General features: G+C 36.3%; 2 protein-coding genes across 3 annotated transcripts; one reads left to right on the top strand and one right to left on the bottom strand.

Moving 5' to 3' along the window:
- The first annotated feature begins 2399 nt into the window (after positions 1-2399).
- LOC110777115 (protein LONGIFOLIA 1-like) lies at positions 2400-8411 on the top strand. Its single transcript, XM_021981732.2, has 5 exons — positions 2400-2887; positions 4566-4618; positions 4710-6359; positions 6438-6585; positions 7358-8411. The coding sequence occupies exons 1-5, from the start codon at positions 2758-2760 to the stop codon at positions 8140-8142; spliced, it is 2766 nt and encodes a 921-aa protein (XP_021837424.1). The 5' UTR covers positions 2400-2757; the 3' UTR covers positions 8143-8411.
- LOC110777116 (transcription initiation factor TFIID subunit 8) lies at positions 7083-20477 on the bottom strand. 2 transcript variants are annotated; one of them, XM_056838668.1, is made up of 3 exons: positions 18939-20477; positions 13459-13550; positions 7083-7887 (listed from the first exon to the last, which is right to left on the bottom strand). In XM_056838668.1, exon 1 carries the CDS (start codon positions 20155-20157, stop codon positions 19069-19071), a length of 1089 nt encoding a protein of 362 aa, XP_056694646.1. In that variant the 5' UTR covers positions 20158-20477; the 3' UTR covers positions 7083-7887; positions 13459-13550; positions 18939-19068. The 2 variants fall into 2 exon arrangements, with proteins under 2 accessions (XP_056694646.1, XP_021837425.1); XM_021981733.2 differs by lacking the exon at positions 13459-13550.
- Between the last annotated feature and the right edge of the window lie 5100 nt (positions 20478-25577).

The following is a 25577-nucleotide window of genomic DNA, read 5'->3' as shown; positions in this document are numbered from 1 at the left end:
ATTTGTAAATCATGTAAAGTGAAACTGGGTAGCAATAGCTTTAGACTGTGCACGTCTAAAGTGACGGACAAACAGGAGTTGGGGTTCATGGTGGTAGCCCATGGCCTTTTCTGGGACCGGATTGATCACCGTGTTCTATTTTTATTCAAACGTTCCTCGATATCGCAGGTCAGTGAGGTTACGGAGTCGCGCCCGTACCTCGTCTTCCTTAGTGAAGACTGTGGACGGACAACTCGGTCCATTGTCTATTTCAACTAAAATAATATTAATGTTATGAAAGTCTAGGCCCGTCTAGTCTAGTCAACTGTGATTTGAAAGTGAATGTGTCTTGGTTATTCTTACTTACGTTATTAGTATCATGTTAGGATTATTCGTTTAATAGAATCATGTTAGGATTATTATTGATTTAGTATGTAGTACTCAGCTTTGCTGATTACGTGCTTTTGCTTGTGCATGTTGATCATGGCTATGCCTTATTGATCCTGTGATGACCCAATCTTGGTGAGCAGTCTCTAGGGATCAATAAGCATCGTCCATTACAGGTTTGAAGGTGATGCATCATGGGGTTCGGGATTGAAGAGCTGTGTAGTTATTAAATTGTTTTGTTTTAAGTTTGATGTTGAATTTGTTTGGCCTGTTTTTGAAGAGACTCGAACTTTGTTTTAATTAATTACGTTGACCTTGTTTTGTTGGTTGGTTTTAGATTTTATTCCGTAGTTGACTTATTTAAATTATTAAAGTTAGTTTTATGTTTTCCGCTGCAAAATTCTGAATAAGCCGTTACGTTTTCACACGGGCGATAATGCCTTGATAATTCTCTACGTTTTATATTAAAAGGTTATTTTAGAAAGGAGAGAATTGTCGGGGTGTTACAGGGACGAGGGTAAAAAACACTATAAAATATGAACATATCAGTATGGCCAAATGTCACACACACACACTACATGCATAAAAACTAGTGTTTGTAGTAGAATTAGATTTTAGGAATTATATTTTAACATTGCGGAGGAAAATTATTAAAATATATATACTCCCTCCGTCTCTAAAAAATTCCCATAAAAAAATTGGGTCAAAATTTGAAAACTTTGTCCATGAATTCTTATTAGTCTATAAGAAATAATATAATCATCTGGAGACTTGTTAGATTCGTTTCAATATAACTTTTTATAATTTTTATTCGTGTAAAATTAAAAATATTTATATAGTAAATCACGTCTTAAACACTGTAAAAAGTCAAATTGAACAATCTTTTATGCACGAATAGAGTATCTTGCTTAAAACTTTCATATCGAACTCAAATTGTCAATGATAATTGTGAACAAAACAAGGTTGCTTAAAATGAGTAGAGACAATGCAAGTGGTTTCCCAGTTTGCTTCCTTATCCCATTTTCCACTTTCACTATTCTGACAAACTCCACATGAATCGTACAGACTAGTCCACCCCACATGAAAACTTCAACTTAGAGGAAACTCACCATTGATGTAGATCTCATCCCCACATTTCACATCTCTCCACTTTCTTTCTTCTTTTTTTTAAAAAAACTTTTTCCTCCTTATCTTAAACTTCACAAAATTATTTTTGCAAATTATATCCCAAAAAAAAAATCTAACTTTGGCCTTCTTTATAACCTTTGAACTTAAATTATTAGCAAAATGATAAAAGTTACAATTTACGATAAAATAATTTACATAAAAATATATTATTAGATTGTAAATTCTATTTTTTAATTTATAATTTACAAAATAAATGAAAATATATATTTACTATAATCATTATAAAAAATATTTCCTTCTTTTGTAGGTATTACCTTATTTTAATATTTTCATAGTGAAAATATGGTGTTTATAGTAAAAATAATTTGACGAGTCGCGGTCTACGTGGCACCCTTATGGTGCCATTAAAAGAGCGACACGTAGGATTTCGACATAAATTGTTTGTAAATATTCCTAAAGAGTTGAACGTGATGTTGTTCGAGTAAAGCTCATTTTATACATGAGCCTTAAATATTTACTCTAGCTAGCTCGTTCAATTTCTTAATGAAAGAGTTTTACCGAGCTTGTTCGTGAATGTCTTGACTCATTTACAGCCCTAATTGGCTAATTGCACACCTCCTTTTCCAACTACTCATTAATATGAAGGCAATAACCTATGTTACTCTGATTTAAGATACTAATGTCGGATTCAACTACTAAGGTGTCAATTTAAAAAGTAAGATATCCGAATATGACCTTAATATATGAAATAAAGAGTTCGAGTAACATGTAACATGGACAATAACCACAATTATTAATCGTGGAGTATGAATCATAATATGAATCAGTGGGTCATTAATAAAGCGAATTGAAAAGAATCACAATTCCCGAGGTCATTCTCACAAAGACTTGAATATTAAATAGTTGTCAGTGTCAGAAATGATGCAGTAAGCAATATATAGGAGCTGCCTTTGTTAGGGGAGAGAATGAGATAGCCAACAAACAGAACATACACATTCATTTTTCAGAGAATTTCCTTCTGCCACTTCGCTGTTTTCCATGTGAAAATCCATTAAAAAAACATGCTCTCACTTTCCCTGCAACTCTCTATAAACTCATAATAATCACCCATTTCATCATATTTCTGACAATCATATTCATTACTTGTGTCAGATTTCAGAAGAAGAAACAATTCAGAAAATTCCTGAAACTTTTAACAGAAAAAATTCCATCTATGATTATGTTTCTCAGATGAAGTGAAACATTCCCATAAAAAAATCAAAAATGTCTCCAAAACTTGTATATGCAATGTCTGATGAAAATGAAGAGTTGAAGAAGCAGATTGGATGCATGAATGGGCTGCTTCAGTTCTTTGATCCTCATCATTTCATCAACAATCCAAGAGTTTCTCCAGGTAAAATTTTGTTATCCATCAACAACTTTTCACAAGTAAATTCAATGTTATTATCAATGAAATAAGTAAGTTTCTGCAGACTTCTGACATAATAACCAAGTTTTCTACTGGCTATTTACTTCAAAGTTTTGGTTCCGAGATTTCAATAGTCATATGATACGAGTTGCATAACGAACTTAAAATTAGTCATACGGGTTGATCAAATAATTAATTAATAGTCATAATTGTGTTCATACATGAGTTGATCAATGACATTAAATTTTTAGTTTTCTTGCCCCTGAAATGATGGCATGTGATGCTTCTTAATGCGACATAAATAAATGGTTGGTCTTTAATCAACGCAGTAAGACCATATGAATATTGCAAATAACAAATAAATAGCAAAATTCATATTGTCACAAACAAATAATTCCTACCATTTACCTGTTGGTTCAGTGGTAATTGTGGCTGAATTTGGTTGGAAGAACCCCGTGTTCGATTCCCGCAACAACAATTGCGAGAGGACTGTAGCCTAGTTAATCAGAACTCGCCCCAAATCCGGATTAGCTCTAAGGGTGAACCGGGTGGTAACGGAAAAAAAAAAAAAAAACAAATACTCCCTACTTCGTAACAGTGACCCCACACTTTATTGTCACAAAGAAGATGAATTTTTCAGTCAAATGTTTCTTTGATTTAGGAGGAAAATAGATTACTAAAAACTTTTGTGGGTGTTTGGTACAAGGTCAAAAAAAATAGGAGGTACGATAACATATAACTTTGTGTATAAAATCATACTGAGTATGTAAATAATGTAATGTCCAAGATCAATGTTTAATGAAGTATCAATACCCGGACATTGGTGCCATATTTAACTTTGAATGAAAGATAACAATGGCTGGTTGGATCGTCAATCTATCATTAAATACAAATGGCCAACCACTGACTATTGAAAGCGAAAAAATTGTTGATAATTTCGTAGGATCCAACGTTTAGATGAAGCTGTGAGTTTTTTTTTTTCCTGGGCAGTTTTGTCATTTCGTGTTTTGCCATAAAGATGTTATTTTCTGCATTTAGCCACACCCATATTTTTTCCCTCAAAAAAACAAAAAAAGAATTAACGCCCCAATTTAAATATTTGTGTATAAAACTTTCATTCATGACTTTTCGTGCTTCATTTATACTTCCTCCATAATCATTTAGAAGTTAAATGTTGACCGTCATAAGTATTAAAAAAAGGAGAGTTGAATGTAAATATGTACTACATACATCGTAATCAAGCAAGTGAGAGAGTAAGTGATAAACAAATAAAAACAAATTTATTGTAGTAGCGCTTCGCAAAAGAAAATAAGATATCTTTATTATAAAAGGTACGTCTAAGCGGCGTAAACAGTAATTGCCTAATTTACCTTTTACTAAATTAGAAAAAACAAAAACAAATTAAACACAAAACATTTTATATTACAATATAAAAGGGATATTTACTAAAATCTCCCAATATTAAAACTAAGAAAAAAATATTAATAAAAAGGCAAAAAGTAAATAACCAAATATGTGCCTCTCTAAATTACAAGCACGCATCGGGTGTATAGAAGACTAGTGAAGTATTAAATATTGAGATAGAAAACTTACCAAAAACATGGAAGTTTAATTTAGTGGCAACAATTTGGGATCTGAAACACAATGTGTTATGGTTGAACAGGTGAAACCAAGCAGCAAGGAAGAGCAGTGAATAGTTATAACAAGAGATCAAAGGTGAGATACGCATTACTCGATTCATACATCTGAAAGTTTTTAGAATCACAGGCTTCAAGAGATGAGTAGCTGAAGTTGGTTGTATTTGCAGGATAAACATCCAAATGCCATAAAAGAGATGCAGTTGAGCCCCATTGAATCATCCAGAATTTCCATTTCGTCATCTTCAGCCATATCATCATCAGAATATGATTGGAACACCAACCTTCAAAACTCGCCATTGGCTGAAACTGCCAGAGAAACAAGTTCACCAGCGAAAAACCATATCAGAGAAAGTGTCCCCACCTGTGCATCACCAATATCAACTGCTTTAAGATATGATCTGATGCATATTGACTCCCCAAGACTTTCACATACGTCCAGACCAGATAGCCCGCGACTTGCTGCTCACAATCAGTCATTTCGTTCAATTAGTTCCAACCACAGTGCGCCTGTCATAACTCCAAGAAACAAGGATCATGCTCGTCTGTCTTATGATGGAAGGGAAACTAGGGACACTCACATTTCCAGCTTGAAGCTTAAAGACCTCCCAAGGTTATCATTGGATAGTAAACAACCAACCACAAAAGTATCTGCCCATGACTCAAAACACAATTTACTCCTCAGAAACTTGAAGAGAGAGGAGCCAGCAAGTTACAGGGCACCGTCTAACATTGTGGCAAAGTTGATGGGGCTGGAAGCTCTGCCAGATGATACACCCTCCCGCAGGAGTCTGACACAGAAAGATGATTCCACCATTTCCCAAACTTCTGAATTTTTGTCAACATCTTCAAGGACCATCGACCAAAGTAAAGTAGACCGGGTTTTACACTCTCCGAGAAGTAATGGCAAAGAATCGCGGTCAAATAAAGATAAATCAGGTAAAACATCTTCCCCATCTCAGGAAGCTCAATCAGAACCAAAAAACCATCCCCTCACTGTCTATGGTGCAATTGAGAAAAGATTGGCTGATCTTGATTTCCAGAAGTCTGGCAAGGATCTTAGAGCTCTAAAACAGATACTTGAAGCAATGCATAAGGAGAAAATCAAGTTAGAAATCAGAAAGGAAAATCCGTCTTCACATTGTGCATCTCAAACGAGCAACATAAGCGCTTTCCATATCAGCCAAAAACAGGGTCCAAAAATGGCTAATCTGTCTACAACTAAGGGGTTCAGTTTCGTAAAAGACGTTACATCAACTGAAAATATAAAGCCGACTAAACTTGTCAAAGGTTCAAGAGAAGTAACAACTCAAGTTGTGCAAAATATACCTATTACGAACCTTCAGAGACTTAGGATAGTTCAGCCTGTAGATGGCCTTAAAGATTCAGAACAGAAGAAAACAGCAAAAGATCTCAAAGAAACTCATCACATCAGGAAAAAGTATTCTGGAGAAAGAACGCCGAGACCAATAAGAACTTCAAAAGAACCTCAACATATGACCAAGACAAATGCGACGAGCTCATCAAGGATCCCAGACAACAGAAGTTCTCCTGCAACATCAGGTTCCAGAGTAAAGCAAAGCCAGCAAGCTGTGGGCTTCCCCTCTCAGAATCGAAAGCTACCCCGAAACTTATCTCTTTTGCAGGAGATCGATAAACAATCTAGTGAGTTCAGCAGTGAATCAATATGCCAGAGCCAACAAGGAAACACCACTCTATTGTCCCGAAAAAATGATAATATGGTCTCACATATTCACAGATATATTGAAAATGCTGATGAATTATGCATGAAATATGGAACCCAAGTCACTCACAACAAAGTAAGTTTTACTTTTAATCTTTTCATCTATGTCTACTCTATCAGTTCAACTTCACTAACCTGGCCTTTCAAACATCAGAATTCAGAAGGATTTCGAGGTGATATGGCTTTGGAAGAACTAGCAACAACTGTGAGGGAGCAACCAAGCCCAGTTTCGGTTCTTGATGCGAATTTCTTCGAAGATGAAACTCCATCTCCAATAAGAAAGAAACCGACAGCATTCAGAGGTAAAGATGGAAATGTTTTATAAAGTTAACAGCCAGTGATAATCATCCTAAAAATGGTTTATAGACAATAGAGTATAATTATGGTGAATAAACATAAAGCATATTGTTGAGATGAGTAGAAACCCATTTTTGGTATACTACTAAAAGTCTAATACTTGTACTTTGTTACTGGAAGAGGTGTGATTGTGTGAAGCATAAAAACAAAAGAAAATACTGGTGACCAGGACATGCTATATATATATAAAAAAAAAGGCATTTACAATAACAGGCCTATTCCACTTAAACAAAAAAGACCACACCCAAGTTTTACAGCTAGTGCTTCACTATTATTCAAAAGGGAATGGTCGTTTTGGAGTCAGTGGGGCTCAAATAATTAGCTAGGAAACCACTTCAGTGGGATTTATACGTCGTTCTAAAATGCTAATCCAAAAATATTACATTAAAATGAGAAAAGTAGTACTCATCCGACAGATAATGCATTAAAATGACACTGAGTATCAAGAAATAGTCATGCAAAGCAATATTTTCTCTGTACAAGACTTAAGCTTCCAAAGTGAAAAGCATAAGGTTGTGTGAATAAGTCTATAAATGGGGGATGGAGAAAGGGAGCATAGAAAATGAGAAGAGTAGTACGCATCCTTCCCTTCTTAGCATGGGAGAGATACATTACCTTTTACTACGTATGACTTAGCTAAATGGAGCATGGTTATATTAAAGCAAAACTATTTGGAAGAAGTGTTGATCCGATGTTATTATCTGAACTTCTCTGCAGATTTTGAGACCAATACAACATACAATGAAGCAGAGTGGATCGACACCGATCTTAATCATTCTCCAGACAGGTTCAGACTAAATTTTAACTATGAGAGTGATTATCGGAAACTAGAAAACTTCAAAGAGTCAGCTCCATCCTTATGTAAGTTGAACTCTTATCAGCATGGAAATTTAAGTAAAACCACACCTCTTAACGTGAATGTGGAAAAATCGTACGTGTCTGAAGTACTCTTAGCCTCGGGATTCCTTGATCATCTTGACTACACAATGGCCGATCATCTTGCCCTCCAGTCACAAGAAGCAATCAACCCTAACTTATTCTTTGAGCTGGAGCAAACCATGAGAAGCAGTTTTGTTTCAGATAATACATCCAACAGTAAAGCTGAGAAAATGACAAGAACCACGGAAAGGCATAGGAGAAGACTCTTGTTCGATGCAGTCAATGAAATACTATCTCAGAAACTCTCTCAGCCACCAAGCCCACTCTTGAAAAAGCCGACGGAACTCGCAACTGGTGGCCTGCAGCTCCTGCAAGAGATATATAAAGAAATAGATCAGGTCCAACCTATGAACTTGCCTCACAACTTAGATGACGAGGAGGACTTTCTCACAACCATCATAGGGAAAGATCTAACACATAAATCAGCAACTTGGACTGCCGCCAGCATTGAGATACCAGCCTTAGTATTAGACATTGAACGATTGATATTTAAAGACTTGATTGTCGAGCTTGTTCAAGACGGTGCTGCACAAGTACAAGCTCATAAACACAGAAAGAAGTAACCTTTTCCTGTATCTTTATTAACATAACTCTTTTGCTTTAGAATTTCCACTCTTGTATTCCTCTCTGTTCCCCTTTCTTTCCTTTTGTTTCTTCTTTTGCCTATAACTTAATTGTCTCGCAATACATGTTAACTAGCAGTATAGAATGTTGTAATTTTGTAAAGCAATAAACTATTTTACTCTCATACAACGTTGATGCATCACAGAGAACTGTTATTAAGAGTTCTTCTAAACTGTTTTCCAGATTATGTATAAGTGATTATGTACGAGTGGCTCATCTTCTGTTGTACTGTTTTACTTTCACTTCATATCATTTTCAGCTGTGCAAGGGGGAAAAAAAGTATACACATAATAAAAAATGACACAGAAAAACTGATGACAACATATTACTATCTAATGTAAAATCTGCAAACACTGATAACACATAAACTGATTAAATATTCTTTGTCAAAAAACTTGTTCAGGTTTTGCATGTACAACCAGACACGGGATATTTTCAACAACGAATGCTCACTCCCTCAGCAACTCTTTCTGGATGGGTTATTAGCTTGTTTGACAACAAAAAGAGAACAAATAAAGAGTATGCCCACGGCTGCAGGGGTGAACTTCCATATGTGATTGCCAGTTGCCAGAGGCCCAGAGCACACAACATGAGGGAGCCTCCTTCACTAGGTTGATGTTTCAAGTTACACTGATCCTTTTGGTTTCTCTGGGTTGATTGATTCTATCGTGTTATCTCGTAATGATTTAGATTTTAGGATTTGTCAAACCCAGTTCTCTAACCAGTTTGAAAAGCACTAGAAAAAATAATTTTACAAAACCGGAAAAAGTAGAAAAACAAGCCAAAGTACACTAATTACACATTACTTTAAAAAGTAATAACCCAAGTTATTAGAAAGACGGCTACAGACAAATAAAATCAACGAGGATGCTTTCATAAAGCAATACGACTTAGAACCTAATACTAGTCTGTAGCAATTATTAGCAATACCCTCAAAATCCGTTCTTTTTCCTTTCCAAGTGCATTATCACAATGTCAACGGAACCACTTTCCACACTTTAGCAAGCATACTTTTCTTCATCCTTCCAAGCAACAAGACTCTTTCCTAGAACAAGGTCGGACCAAACTCATCCCAAACATGGTAAATGGTAAGCACCCAAAGAGAAAGAACTCAAGGACATAAGAGTAAAGATGATCAACACTCTTCCACCCTAAGATTACAAACTAAAATAGCTTGTAAAGAAAACATTCCTTCTCTTGAGAATAACAGTTGGGATCTTCACTTTGACAGCAACCGATGCAAAATATAAAGCTTCAGAGGAGTTTTCGTCTTCACAATAACAGCAGCAGGGATCAAAAATAAGAATTACAAGCTCTAACCAAATTACCTCACATCCATTATACCTCAAAGTAGACCTCCCTTCCACTTGGATGCTGTTAATGACAAAGAATACCTCTTATGTTACCATAAAAGGAAAATTGTGTTATAACCCCCTTCTTCAATCCAAAAGCTGATTAGCCCTTTGTCTGTAGTATCAAGTTATCAACCCACCTGGTGATTCTATTGGAACAACCTAAGAATTCTGCTGCTCTCGATCAGTCATCCAAAAGTTCAGTCAGGGTTACCAAATTGTCCATTCTCCTATCTAAGATCACAAAGCCAAATTGTTCCACTATTTGATGTTCAATAGGATTTATCACCTCACTGACGACATACAAAAAACCGGAATTATTTTAGGAAGGAGGGTTTGATGGAAAATTGCAAAATGTTCTTCCCTCTCAAGGAAGAAGAGAAACGGGAAAATGAGGTGACAGGGAAATACGCGACATCCTTCTAAAGAAGGGTGATCGTAATAATTGTGGTCGATAAAGAAGAAAACTCAGAAATGGCAGACGAATCAAGGATACCAATACTACCAAAAGACGCATAAAAACTCATTCCAGATAACATACTAAAGGTTGTAATCATTATGCCTATAGACAGATAAAACCCCAAACGAATGGAAGAGAGTTGAACATGGAGCACGCAGAATATTACCCTACTTTGGAATACAAGAGCTTAAAGAGTTGGAATCCCAAAGACATTGATCTCCACACACCCTCATGCCTGAATACTCCAGTCGGAAGTGAAAAGATCCAATTCATAAACAATAGTACAATGCGAGCTACTTCCTATTTAGACTCAAAGAACAGCGACAACACAAAAATACTTTTTCAAAACCCATTTCATGTTTGCCTCGATTATCTGGCCGAATGGACCCCTTTACATTCAATGGAATAACTTCAAAGTACCCATTTACATTTTACAGCATATCCCCTCCCAGGTCATAAGTTCCTTAATTACTTTGAGTGCTGACAACCCTTTTCTTCCTGCCAGAAAAGTAATTACATCAGCCCTGTGATCTTCATCGGACAACTCTGTTTTTTACAAGAAAACTCAAAGGCAAGTAGGCAACCCCTTTCTAGGTTATCCACCCTATGATCATTCGAAAATACTTCTTGGGCTGTTATTTTCAGCTTGTTCACCTTAAGATGATTCCCAATAGCAAATGAGGGAGGTGTAGTGAAAGAAGAGTGCAATCCACAGACATGTAGATTGAGCTTCTGAGCTCCCTCACAGCATGAAGCATCAGAAAAGCTGACAGCCTTCCTGATGTGAAAGTGGAAACTAGAAATGCAATGATGACCACCTCACCCCCAACTGATTAGATGATAAACACCTCTTTCTAACACCTTGAGGATGGAAAACCAACTGTCTGATATCAGCACATCAGTAAAATAACCATCTTAGAGCATCCAAGACAACCATACCAGAGAGATTAATGAACTTGTTTCTCCTGTTCTTACACAATTGCAGCAGCACAGATCCATTGACATCTCGAAGAGTTTAGACTCTTTACCCACTATTCTTCCTTACATTGACAGAACAGGGAAAACTCAATTGCTAGCCATCTGAAATCTTAAAGAGATCAAGACTCAAGCGAATCAACGACATTCTCCCATATCTTTTACTCCGTAGATATCTTAGAGGAAGCCCGTCCCATAGAATATTTTCTTTGACTCTCACAGAAAGCCCCATTGCTACAGAACTATAGAAGGACTCATTGCTACAGCAGCCCCCTGGTTTCCTGCCGTCTCTCACTGGAAGGGGTAGAAACACTCGAGGAAGGTGACACTTAGACCATGGCAACATATAACAGAAGCTTAAACAACTACTAGTACAGTACGAGTGTACGACCCTCACACCAAAAAAGTATGCCCAAAAATGACTCACCAGTCACCAGGGAGGATTTCAGTTTGAAGACAGCCACCCAAAAACTTAAAGTGCCTAGAGTCCACGAACACCATTCTTCATTACTCATCAGTCACCCACTTGAAAATCTTTGTACTGCTTTACCTCATCACATCTTTAATTTGTTCATCTTCTAGTTACTGACATTCAATCTAGCTTCACACATCTTTTAATACTTCTCGACAACCTTTTTTCTAGTATACATCCCAGTTTTTCATGCCAAAGTCACAAGACATGTCATTTAGTTTTTATACAACTGCTTCACTCCCTGAATCTAAAATGTAAATACTTAAGGTCTCCAAGGGACAATCCAAGTTAATTTTCCAGTGACTTAGTTGCTCATTTTCACACCATAAGTTCACAAAATATCAGTTCAAGGGTACAAAAAATCTAAAGTGTCTCCAGTCTTCTGTATTGACTAGATAATTTCAAAAACTCAACATTTCTAATCTTAAGAATCCCATCTTACACACAAAAATATATGGATAGATCACAGAGAAACAATTATGTAACTCAAACTCAGAAAAGAGGTTGGGAAGCAAGTAAATCGGGCTGTATGACAGCCATCACCAACATAAAGAATAAAAACCAAATCAAAAGCAGACTTCAAATTCATGTAAACACATTCACAGTCAACCTGCAAAACCAACTCACAGACTTCAAATTAAAATTACTCCTAATCATAATACCCATTGAAACAATTGGATTGTTATATGATCAACTTTTCTGCGTCAAAAGACTCAAAACCTCGGACTGAGTGGAAGACTAAATTAAATGAAGTTCCTTTCTTGACGGATTATATTGGTTTCCAAGCTATGTGAATGAAATACAATTAGGGAAATTGGATGGTAGGGTTCTCCCTCATCATGAACTCGTCAACCAGATAAGGCACGGATACATTGTGATTTCCAAATTCAGACTTTCTGAAACAGATCTTTCTTCCCCCGTGGCAGCCTCACGAGGAGTGAATTTATAAGGATACTAAATGGACCATTCTTTTTACCTCTTGACACTAGGGGTGAACGGTAACCCTAGAATCTCAGAACCTGACTCGGTGGCACATTAGTATTGAAAGGAACAAGAATTCAGGCTGATGTCACGGTTTAAGTACAAGGGTAAATGAATCTATCGAGGAACTGAAAGAATACACCTGGTTTTATTCCCCTTTGGTGTAACAGAGAAAAATGGTTCAATTGTTCACTCTTGCCATGGAAATTGTATGATAAGAAGCCACACATTAGATAATCGGCTTTGCACAAATGAATATCTTTATCTCAGAAGAAATAATGAATCGCCATTTGTTCTCACTAGATCATACACCACTACAACACAATGGCAATGGGGTTTGCACAAATTGATATCTTTATCTTAGAAGAAATAAAGCGTTGTCATTTGTTCCCACACGATCTATAACCAACTTTTGCAATCACTTTGCTTGTCTAAATGTCAAATTTAGAGGCAGCCTTACTTAAATTACTAAAGTTCCCCAGTACGTGGATAGTGTAGTGGACATACCATCTCCAGCAAAAATCTCAAAAGGCCGACTGTCATGGCATTAAAAACCCAAATTAGAGCCTAAAAATCCAACAACCGACACCAGATAGCATATATAGAGGAAGCAGCACCTTCATTAATACCCCACACAGACTTACAGTCTGACACTGTGGAGGTTAAAGACTAAGAAGACAGAAACATAATCATAATTTCAGTGGAGTACACAATGTCATTTCCAACAACAAGCATCTATTATAGATAATGTATTCAAAACAGGGAAAAGCCACAGAATGAAAGATTAGCAAAAACAAGACATAGCATCAACTGGTCAACAATATTTTTATTTAACATTGCAAGAATGATTGTGAACAATACGTGTAAATAACATAAAACAAAAGTGATAATGAACATTCTACTAAACCACTGAATCTTATCCAGCTCTTCAGTCATACTTCAAGACCAATCATAACACAAAGGTCCAATGTCCTAAAATAAGACGGCAGCATAAACAAGTGTGTAAGCAGGTTACCCCCTCAACGCTGCAGCAAGAATCCAGAAAGCTTAACAGTTTCAGCAATGTACAGTAGCATATGGACCAGTGTAACCTGACTCCTAATCACCCTGCGAACCGAAAAAGCGAATCATAACATGAAATGGTACCTTTTTGGTCTAGTTTTAGCTAATTAGGTAGAGAACTGCGAACCCGTACCCAATCTCATACTAGCGAATCAGGTAACACTGATATGAACAGTTAGACTATTTCAGATACTGGTACCTTTTGATCAACAAACTTCCCAGGACTTGCTGACACTACTTATAATTAGAAAAGGCCAACATACTAATCAGAACATTAGTTTCAGAAACACTGACCAGTGAGTCAATCACTCAAGCCTCACATACGGTTCGAAGCTGGAGAAGGACAACAGCAACAGAAGAACCCCTTGTGGATCGCAGAGCGAGATTTAGGAAATCAAGATGTAACAGATTTACTCCTTTAAGAAACAAAGGAAACTGTTTCTGCACACACCCTGAATAAAGCATTTAACAAGGACGCCAAAAGCAACAATTTAACAGCAGCAGCAGAAGTCAACCAGTAGTTAAAGACATAGTTATCTTTTTTTGGGACAAAAATGAACTGAGATGATGACTCTGATGACCGAATACATGATGATGGTAATTAAAAGGAAGGAATGAGAAAGCCACATGCTACCATTAACGCAAATGTGACAAAGGAGGCACAAATATGCAAAGGCTTACCACAATAGAATCACAGAAAGCAACAAGAATAAGGACCTGCAGACTAGAGTGTACAGGAATTAGAGTATGTCCTAGCATCATGTCGGCAGCAAAATCTAGTTCATGGATCACCTTCAAAATTTGACCAGTACTACTTCTAATCTTGAAATCTTTTATTCTGATTTGCTGGGTCTCTGACTTCCACAATGTATCAAAGTGTAACATTTCTTCTACTGGAGTAGTGGAACTTAAGAGCACCATAATTTGATGTCTGCATCTACTTCACTGTGGTGAATGATTGACCAAAGTATTTTGTCACTTTTACCTCCTATAGTCACTCAACTAGCACACCAGGTAATGGTCCCGCCATACAGAATATTGTAGGGATAAAAATGCACAAAACCTTATCCCCAAGTAATCTAGACTAGTAGAAGAACTTCACAAGTACACAGAAACATTGAAATCCACATTGGACTTTAAGAATACCTCGTCAAAAGAATAAAATTCCATTTAATAATTCAGAACCAACATGATCAGAATTGCAGAAATGAATATTATGTTGCTCTAATAGACAAATAATGAATTTTATACTTAATAAATTATTTGTACATCAATATGTACTGTAAGGATATATATTTAGTATAGATTAATGACAAAAACAGAGAGATTGGAGAGATTAAAGAGAGATTAAGGGAGGAAGAAGAAGGATTAGGGAAGAACAAGCAACATATAACTATAACTGAATTAATGTTAATCAAAGTGACTAATCACCGTTTACAGCCTTGCCAACCTTTCGAGAGGAATGGCATTGTCCCAAACTACAACTAACTGAGTGCTTCTCGCAATATTCAACATTAATTCTCTCCCTCTAATATGCTCTATATTACTATATATAGCACTTCTTCCCTAACTAACTCCCAAACTTATTTCCCCAAGCTACCCATAACTAACTTATAAAGATACTACCTAAAGTGCCCCCTCCCCCTTAAATCAGTTCAATGCAAAAACCCCTTCCTCTTTCCTATTAGACAAAGATAAATCACTAATCATGGACATCCAATGAAATGCATTTATGCATCCATCAAACAGCAAACACTAAATATGTGTGAGCCCACGCACTAGTCATTAGAACTAACAGCCCACAAGCTCTTGTCATTTTGTTAAACTAGTAATCATGTCATCATCCTTTAGTCTTCCGATAGTATAGAGGAGTCTGAATATTACCATAATATAAACCCTCCAAAGTAGGGGACTATTGCTCCAGTCTACCAGTGTATTTGGACATCCAGTTTAGGAAAAATTTCAAAGTGTGAAGGTAATTCACCTGGAAAGCTAACAGCCATGTGGTATCTCACAGCCTTAACACCACATGTAATATTGTTATAGCCATCTGATAAAGTTTAACCAACCGCTTGATTCATGTAGAAAAGAAAAAAGAATAAGCATGAAAACCACAATAACAGAGAAAGAATAAGCATGAATACCATAATAACAGAGCGCTCTAGCCTAACTGAATCCAATAACAAGTTATATCTCTTAGGGTGCGTTCTCTTCATCTTATAAGACCTGAAATATCTGAAAGTAACTGAACTAAACTTATCAGAACTTAACTTATCTGAACTGATAGGACCTTATAGGATCCTATCAAACTTATAAGACCTTATAGGATCCTATTAAACGTATAGGACCTTGTACCTTATTGGACTTTATTAGACCTTATTGGACCTGATTTAAAGTTTATCAGATTATTTTTAAACTTTTAGTCATTAGAATATTTATAATAGTTGATTGTGAATATTAATAACTACTAGGTATATTTTATTTGTTGTATGCCTCACCCCGATGTTTAAGTACTCGTACATAAAAATATCATTCACGGATTTGTGATTGCAATTTTAAAAGTTAATTATCCTTTTCCATTATAATTAGGAAAAATTGACAATAACAGTCTCAACTATGAACGTTTATCTTTAAAAGGACCCAACTACGAATTATTCCTGGTAGGTCCTAACTATATATGGTGTCAACTTTGCGTGGGTCTTTTAACCGGTAACCGGTTAAATACGTCAAAGCATTGAACATTTTTTTAAATCTTTTTAATTTTACCTTTTTATTCCAAATTATTTGAGGTAAGTATTTAGTAAGTTTCATTCTTCATCCTTTATTACTCCTCAACCCCTTTTTCCACTTCCATTTACTCCTCTTCAGAAAGTAACCTCACCAGTCACCACCACTCGGTACTTCTTCCACCCGTATCTCTCCTCCTCCTCCCCCTCCTTTCAGTTTTCTCACTCCTCCTTCACCGCCCTCCATCTCTCCTCTTTGCATTTCATGGCCCTTGTTTCTCTCTTAAATAGCTAGAGCCTATGAATCCGGAAGCCCGCAACAATGCACCACTGAATTCAAATTTAATCATGAAATATTTTGATTATTGTTTAGTTTCTTGAATTCAAAGATGGTGCTCAAAAATATAAACCCCAATTTTTAGATGGAACCTTAATTAACTGATTTCGATGGTTTAATGGGGAGAAATTGTGTGTTAATTGGAGCAAAATTTGCCGGTTAGTGTTTTCGATTTTTGGGATTTTCAACCCAATTCATATTTTTGGGGAGAAGTGGATGTTTGGGCGGTCGCAAAGGAGCACGGGGGATGCAAATATAGCTGAAACTCCTGATGTTTATCTTTGCTCCTTAATTACGAAGGCAAGAAGTGTTTTGTAAATTGATTTACAAATTTGGGACAATCTTCTTCAGACAAGCAAGCATGCGTGCTTGAGCATCCCGTTAATTCAAAATCACAACCCAATAACTTCATTGTTCATATTTGATAAATTGTATTCTAAATAATGATGTGATTAATGAATTGATAAACAATAATTATCAGAAATATTGTGGGTGAGCGAATATTAAATGTGAGTCTGATGCTCACAATGTAGACGTTGCTTAGGTTTTGGCTTTTCTTTTGAGGTAAAGGTTTTGGCTAATTTAATGAAGCATTGGTAACTTTTAATTATTTTTGGATGTAATTTCTTGATTTTCAGATTCTTATTATTTTCTTTATGATTTGATAATAATCTTGTTAATTTTTTTTTTTTTTTTTTATTAGCATCTATCAACTACTGAGATTAAAAAAAAAAAAAAAAAAAAGGTAAAACAGTGAGATAACAGAGAACGAAAAAGAAAGAGGAGCAAAAATGAAAGAGGATGGAAGAAGAAAGAAGAAGAAGAAGAAGGAGGCTAGTTTTTTAATTCAAATGGGTTGGTGGGTAGTTGATTTAAACGGGTGGCTTTCTGAAACGGGTGGGTTTTTTTTATTGGCATGTGATACGTGGTACTTACCGTACACGTCATCACTTTTACCAATTTTTGCCGGTCATTTTTAGAATGGGACCACGCAAAGTTGACACCATATATAGTTAGGACCTGCTAGGAATAATCTGTAGTTGGGTCCTTTTAAAGATAAAGGTCCATAGTTTGGACTACTGTTGTCAATTTTTCCTTATAATTATAACATTATGTTGATAATAATTAATTATAACATACTAATTAATATTTACATATCATTGATAATTATTAATCATAAACTAATAATCATAAACAATTTTTATATAACAAATATTATTTATTTAATATAAACCTAAATAATAGTCAAATATATAATAATGGTATTAATAATCATAATATTATATATTTTATTCATTGGAACTTATTAGACCTTATTGAACTTATAAGACCTTATAGGAACTTATTGGAACTTATAAGACCTGAAACTTGTTTACATAAGGTCCTATAAGTTGAAGAGAACACACCCCTAACATCCTTCTTCCATCTTGCTCCGTTCAAATCATCAGAAAACATTATGAAGGGCTGCCTCCCAAGATAAAACTGAACAGGGAAGATGTGGTAATTTGGATATATACTCAGCCTTGAAAACAAGATGGAACCACCAACAATAACAGTGTCAAAGCCTTAATTAAGCTGCTAAGTATCTCGTAGGCAGACATTACTTTTGGATAAACATTAAAACGTAGGCAAACAAATTTCAAGCTGCTAATTCCATAGCCATCTTGCTCATGATCTACATACGCTTTATTGCTCCAAGAGTTCGGCTATGTGCGAAATATCTATTCTAAGTACTGAAGTACTTTAAAAAAATGTCCTTCCAGCACAATTATATCCCGATTGCTGGCATTCTTTATCGTCTATAAACAAGGAGAAGCAATGTTGAACACTGCTCAGCAAGCAATGTTAGAAGAACAGCCCCCTCAAAATTCTAGTTAAATTCTATTGATGTAGTCGTGAAAAAGAAGATTGACCCAAACTTCATGAGCCCCTAAGTCTTGAATATTCAAAAGATACTCGTACCACAAATCGCTGTAGATTGTTGTTCTGCAATTTTCATTTCACCCTCTTCATTACTAAACATGCATTAATTCATCATTGATTCATAGGTGTTAGTTTAGTATTCAATGTGTTCGCCATATTTCATTCTCTTTATCTTTCAGTGCAAAAAAATGGAGCAATTTCTCTTTCAACCACTTTTGTTCAGCCTACAACTAAAACGAAGCCATGGTTCTCTGTAATATATTTTTGTACTTCATCTACAAACTCATAATAATAGAGATGAATATCACAGCTAAGTCAATGTATGCAATCAAAAGAAAAAGATGCACATGTTTATCTTCTTAGTATTATCATAAAAGAACATGAATTTCAATGAGAAAAGAATCAAACAGTAACCACAGTTTACAAGAAAAGCTAACACATACATACCTCCACAACTTGTGGAAAAGCCATGCCTAAGAGTCCAACTATCATCAGCAAACAAGGATATCTCTTTGAGACCAGCTCTAGCTGCTAGTTTTCTAGGAAAAGTATACAATGCCTGAAGAACAAACCTAATTTACAACTCAGTCGTATCCAACGGTGTCTCCATTGAATCCTTCAAAATTTGCTCGGCCCTTCTTTTCTTTTCATCATTCTTATCACCCCCCTCAAAAAAAATGGCAAGCTTCTCAACTCCATTTGTTTGAGCAACCACATTCTTACACGTACGCAAAGACTTCCTTGCACTACTGAACTTAAGTCGCACAGTTGGCCTCTCGTCCAGCCTGACATGTTTATTTGTCTCGTCAATCTCTAAAACCTCGTTTCGTGCAGTTTTAGTAGGTGGAGCAAATGTATCCATCACATGTACATGATTTCCTTCCCAATGACTAGAAAGAAATTCAACAGAAGATACAGCTTTCTCCCCATATGCATAAGGAGGAGCGAGAAATGGGTTAGTTTCAACAGCCTCAGACCCATTATTAGCAGCCAACTGCTGCTGTTGCTGATGCTGTAAATTCATCAAATCAACTTCTTCTTTTCTTCGCAATTCGACCTCTTGCTCAACTTCTTCCTTTCTACGCAACTCCACATCCTGCTCAATTTCTTTGCTAGCCGTATGTACATCAGTCTCTCTCTCTTCCGGAGGTTCCAGAACCGGAAAAGCAGGCAACCAAGACGGAATATGCTCAGGAGGATCCTTCCCTGTCTGCAAAAAACTAGAAGAAAGGTTCCTCTCCCTTGAAACCGGAAACCTAGGAAGCGAAAACACAAATGGAATTCCCTCAACTAAACCTACATACTGACTAATCTCCCGGACCGTACCCGATTTCGCAAGCGAACGGTGAATATCCGAAGCACAGGGGAACCCCTGAATTGAACCCATATCCTCCAACCCTCGAATCACATCAAACACATTACACTCCGACCTACCAGCTTGATTAGCATAAAGATTTGAAGTCTTACCAAGCTCCTTCATGTACCGTACCGCAACATCAGCGAAAGCTTCAAGAGCCGAATGCTGGAAACTCTGAAACCCTTCATTCTCGCATAGTTGAGCTACCGCAATCTTCGCAATCGCGCGCACAAAATCCTCGTTTTCTGCTGGTTTTCTTGTGCTATGCTGCTCAGAATCTTTTCCAATTTCTTTGCCTCCATCGCTCATTTCAACAGCAACTCATTCATATCAGCATTTACAATCAAAAATTCGATTTCATTTCAAGAAATTTCCCCCTTTCTGGAACATCTTGGACAAATAAATCCAAGTGAATAGAAAGATGTTGACAATTTAGCAGAGAATTCTAGGGTTTTTGATTCGATTGCAGAGCTCAAATCGAAGAAGTGGAGTGTAATTGAGAGTGAGAAAGATGAGAGAATGTGATCGATTGGAAGATGAAGATGGCGTTTTAAAGCCCTAGCAGAACCCCCCAAGATCGAGCAAGAATATAAAATTGGGAACGAGGGGGAAATGGTGAGTTACTTACTTTCGAGTCTTTTTAAAGGTCAGTTATAGGCTCGCAAGGAAGCATGCATAAAGAAAACGAATCTCTCTCAATTTTTAGTACGGAGTATTCTATTTTGAGGATTTTTTTCCTCGAAATTGAAAATCAATAATTGTGATTTGTAAATAGTGTAAACAACATGGGAAATCTATACACTTAACCTAGAGTGAGTAGGGTCGAAATTATGCCCGTCTTCCTATAATTTATGATAGCGCCGGAATTTAAAAATAAATCGGAAATTATCAGAGCTTCAGTTTTAGAAGCCATTTTTCTGATCATCATCGAAAATTAATCAGATCAAAATGGATACGATGCAATTTTATCTAAGTGCCTCATTTGATGTAGCACATAATATGCGTCCGGCTTGGACAAACAAATCACGTGGTTAGTTTGAAAAAATACGTATGATATCAAAGAGTCTCTCGAGATGAACATGAAAGCCCAAAAACAGAAAAACTAACCTTCTTGATAAAGCCTATGTTGATCAACCCAAAGTTTAAGAAGCCATTAACTATTTCATCAAAATAGAGGTTGATACCAGAGGACACATGTCATATCACTAATGATTGACCAATCGGATGACTAGGTTTTATGGCAATTCCCGAGAAACCTAGTGTTATAAATACTCTAGTTCCGAAGGAGAAAACACATATTCAATTCCTTACCTACAATTACATTATTTCTGCTATACCTTCTTTCTAAACTTTCCCTATTTCTCTCTCAAGCAAATACTCACAAGCATCGAATAGAACATTCTTGCTTTGCAGGTTACTCAGAAGAGCGGGTCAGCGTGTACCATATACTTTCTTGGAAGCTTCCACCTCAGCATCCGGAAAAACCCACATCATTTGGCACCGTTTGTGGGGAGGTATTGTAACATGGTAGATCGACAACCCGGTGTTGAAGCAACATCATGTAGGCTCAAGAGATCGACCTCCTCGAGGGAGGAATCTGTTAGTTATGAACAATCTAATTGACATGCGGAAAAACCATATGCCAGAATCAAAGTAAATTGACATAATCAATTAGCATAATTTAGGTATATATACAAATGTCGCCCCTTCTTAGATAGTCCACACCACGTTCGGATCCGCCTTAAATGTGACTTACTAGAATCTCAATATAAGGTTTTAGGATTATCGGAATCTCAATTTTAGGTGATAGGCAAAATCACAATTCTCCCTTGAATTATGATTCACACGTGTGACTTGTGTGTTGTAAGTGTGATTAAATAATACGCCCTATGCTCATATTTATAGGGTACACAACATTACAAAATTTCCACAATTCCTATCGCACTAGGATTAGGAAACTAGAATTAAGGTAGATCTAGGAAACAAGCCATAAAGTCCATCAAGGATCTACTAGCCGTGAGCAAGGCTTGTAGCCTAAGTAACTTGCTTGGCAAGTTAACTTGGCGCCCAAGTCAAGGCTACGGCCAACTATGCGCTGGGCTGGCCCCTTTGCGCACGGGCATATTTCCTTCAGTCTACCACTTGTCCTCGAGGGATAAGTGTGCATTTCCTAATTCCATTGTCTCTTGATGCCTACTCATGAATATAAGGTAAAACTAGTCATCCTTATTACGTCCAGAGGTATTTACCGGTTTTAGAATTCAACTTATCAAATAAACAGATGATCATAGCCTATAATCCATCTGAGCACGGCTATGCATTTTACATCTTCTAGCTCTCTAAGTGGTCTTTGTACAACTTTTGGTATCTCATCCCAATTTGTGGGAGGACAATCCCAATGTTGTGATCTTGAAGTTTGACTTCGTTTGATAGGTGATTACATGAGCATTTCCATTATAGCCTCCTTTTATGGTGCGACAGTTAACAACGTCAAAGTAACCAGTTCTCAAACAAGTAATCTCAAATCACTCAGGTATTGAGGATTAGTGTCTAATAAGTTTATAAATTTACTTATGACAGATTTTACATTTCTTACTGTAAAGTTCATAGGTATGTCCGATACTAATCTTTTCAAGTAAGTATCTACCCAAATGATAACGACATTAGCATGTCCAATAGTTCAAGAAAGAGAACTACTAGTCATCTTGCATTCCATTCGTCTAATATTTTCTATGCGTCCACCTTTATAGAAAACTTACGACCAGGGACCATTTTTAACTTTTGACATTCAAGTTCACTTGATAGAAGTTTCTTAGTCACAGTACTGGTGAAATACCCCCTATTTTTAAGTAATTATAAATATATTTCATTATATTTATAAATCATTTTATAAATTAAAGTTGTATTTAAATATTGATTTAAATGTATTTTTTAATAAAAAATATTTTTAATTTTTAATCTAGTTGGGGAAATTAAATTGGGTTTTATGAAGTAAAATAATTTTTTTTATTCAAGCTAGCCCAGTGTAATTTCAATTTCAAGTCCAAACAAATTAAGCAAGCTCGGTTTATGTTTAATGAAGCCCAAAAGGGAATCCTAAAGCGTAGCCCGTCTTGAAATTTCCTAAGCCTATAAATATAGGTAATCATCCTTAAATTCCCTCACTATTATTCATTAAACACAAAAGCAAAACCCTAACCTTAATTCTCTTTCATTCGTCGAACTTCTGTTTGAACTTATTTCTCCTACCCAAGTTCGTTTTCATGCAAAAATTACTTCTTAAAAGTTGTAGATCTCAAAAAGTTCTTGAGTTTTGTGTAGGGGTTTACAGTTAAATACATAACATGATAGCGGAATAAACCCAAAGCCAGGAAGCATGTATAAAGTACAAATTAAGCATAACTTACGTTTGTAGCGTGTTTTCCCTTTAGTTCAATGAATACGAACAAGAACTCCAAATGTCGTTCCTCTACTTGGTTCACCGACACGTTCAGGTCCGTCTTGAGATTGATTGCTTAGACCTCCTTCAAGATATTTTTGCCTTTTGGTAAGAACACACTAATGGAGGCAAAGAGAGAATTATGGTTTCTCTTTTCTCCTAGGGTTGTGTGTACAATCTGAATTGTGTATGTTGGAAAAATGTACTAAGGTTATTAAAATAACCTAGTAGTAATAATAAGCAAGCCAACCAACTTGGTGGGCAAGCCAAGAAAGTTGCCCGGCCAAGCCCACACGCGAAGCAAGCAGTAGGCGCATGAGCTGGGACGTCGGCCGCGAGCTGCTGCTGCTCCCTTTGAAGGAAATAATGCCCTTGGTCCAAGTTTGCATTTAATGCATTTAATGCTAAGTCTAATAAATGCAGTTCAGTATTAATTAAACAAGCTAATAATTCAGTGAGATCAAGTGAACTGAATGCCTAGCTAGAGGCCGCTTCAGTTCAACGGAAATAATAATATTAATCCACAACTTACTCTTGATTGAACCCGTTGGGTCACACAAATAGTACGTTAATGGATCAAGTATTTAAGTGAATATATTATTCATTAAGTACTTTATTTATGATCATTCAGAAATGACGGATCTCGGTTCCAGTGGGAGCTGAAATCGTCAAAAGGCAAAGTAAAGAATATTCCGGAAATGAAGATATTGCCGAAAACGGAAATATGGTTCATGGCGGAAATATAATGTTGCCGGAAACGGAAACATGGATCATATCGGAAAATATTATCGGAAATAGAAATATTGCCGGAAACAGAAATATCACCGGAATAGGAAAACGAATCGGAAGCTCGACCAGCGACAAACCGGCAAGCGAGCCGGCCCATCGCTCGACAGGCACGAGGCCAAGCGCATAACACTGAGCACGAAGCCCAGCGCCAGCGCCCAACCATAGACGATGGGCCTGGAGCGCTGTGGGCCGCAAGCATACCAAGGCACGAGCAGCAAGCCAAGGCAGCAGCAGCCCGCCATGGCCAAACTGCAGCGCGCTGCGCCTTGGGCCAGCTGCGGCTGCGTTTGGGCCTAGGCAGGCACACGCGCCAGCGTGGCCCATTGTGGCTGCGTTGGTTGCTTCGTCTTGGGCTTCGAACAAAAATCGTTACTTAGTCGCCAAGTAACTTTAGCCTTAAGTATTAGTTTTCATAGTCCTGCTAGAATTGAATTAATTAAGTGTTTAATTATTGCTACAATTCTAATTGGTTAAGAATTTCAATCCTAATGAGATTGGTAATTCTTTTCCTAGTAAGACTCAAATTCCTTATCTCCTACCCTATAAATATGAGGCTAGCTCTCATAATTTACATACATCAAAACATATTCTTTACATATATTGTGTTCAAGAGAGAGCATAGTATATAGCCTAACCCGAGTGCATAAAACCTTAAGTAATATCCTAGTTGCTTGAACCTAAGGCGGATCCGAACGTGCTGTGGACTTTCTACGGTGGGGCGACACTTGAAGCTCTAAAGACTTGTTCTTGTTCGGTTCGGGAGCAGCTAGGGAAGGCACGCATCACATTGTATGTAGCCTACATTATGCTAATTGGCTACGTGGCAATTAATTTGGATTCCTGGCTTTATGGTTTTTCCGCATGAATTATATTGTTTGTATTATTCATAACCCAACAGTTGTATCACGAGCCTCTAATTAATTCCATAATCAATTATAATTAACATGGATTAAATTTTATAAATTTGCAATGAATTAAAAGGGTGATTAATTATGTGATTGTAATTAATTGCAAATTCGTGCGATTATTTGATTGTATGTTCGCAGGATTTTCTGCATTTTTGTCAATAATGGTCAAAATCTTATGTTTTTATAGTGAATTTCGCATGTAAACGAAGTTTTAAAATTTTGACAAAAAATCATAGATTTGATGCCGAACCCAGAATTCCCAAATTCGAAGCCTAACTTTGAATTTTCGGAGGTTTTAGTTTTTCGAATGCAAAATTTGTAATTTTTATGATGTCAAATTAAATATTTACGAATCTTGTATGTAAATCTTGAATTTATGATTGACATACAATATATGTTTAACAATTTTAAGGTCTAATTTTGTTAATTATACAACCTAAATTGTAATTATAATTAATTTGTTGAATTTCAAATAATTTAGAATTTGTTTTGATTTTCATAATTAATTGATAATTTAATTAGGATCATATGATTAAAAACTACCATAAAATTTGTTAACGTAATTTTTTTTTTTTATAATTTTATGACCTAGA

This window comes from Spinacia oleracea, chromosome 1, assembly GCF_020520425.1.
Source record: "Spinacia oleracea cultivar Varoflay chromosome 1, BTI_SOV_V1, whole genome shotgun sequence".
NCBI classification, from domain to species: Eukaryota; Viridiplantae; Streptophyta; class Magnoliopsida; order Caryophyllales; family Amaranthaceae; genus Spinacia; species Spinacia oleracea.
The sequence above is the reverse complement of the archived record's forward strand: the minus strand, read 5'-3'. Positions and strand labels throughout refer to the sequence as shown.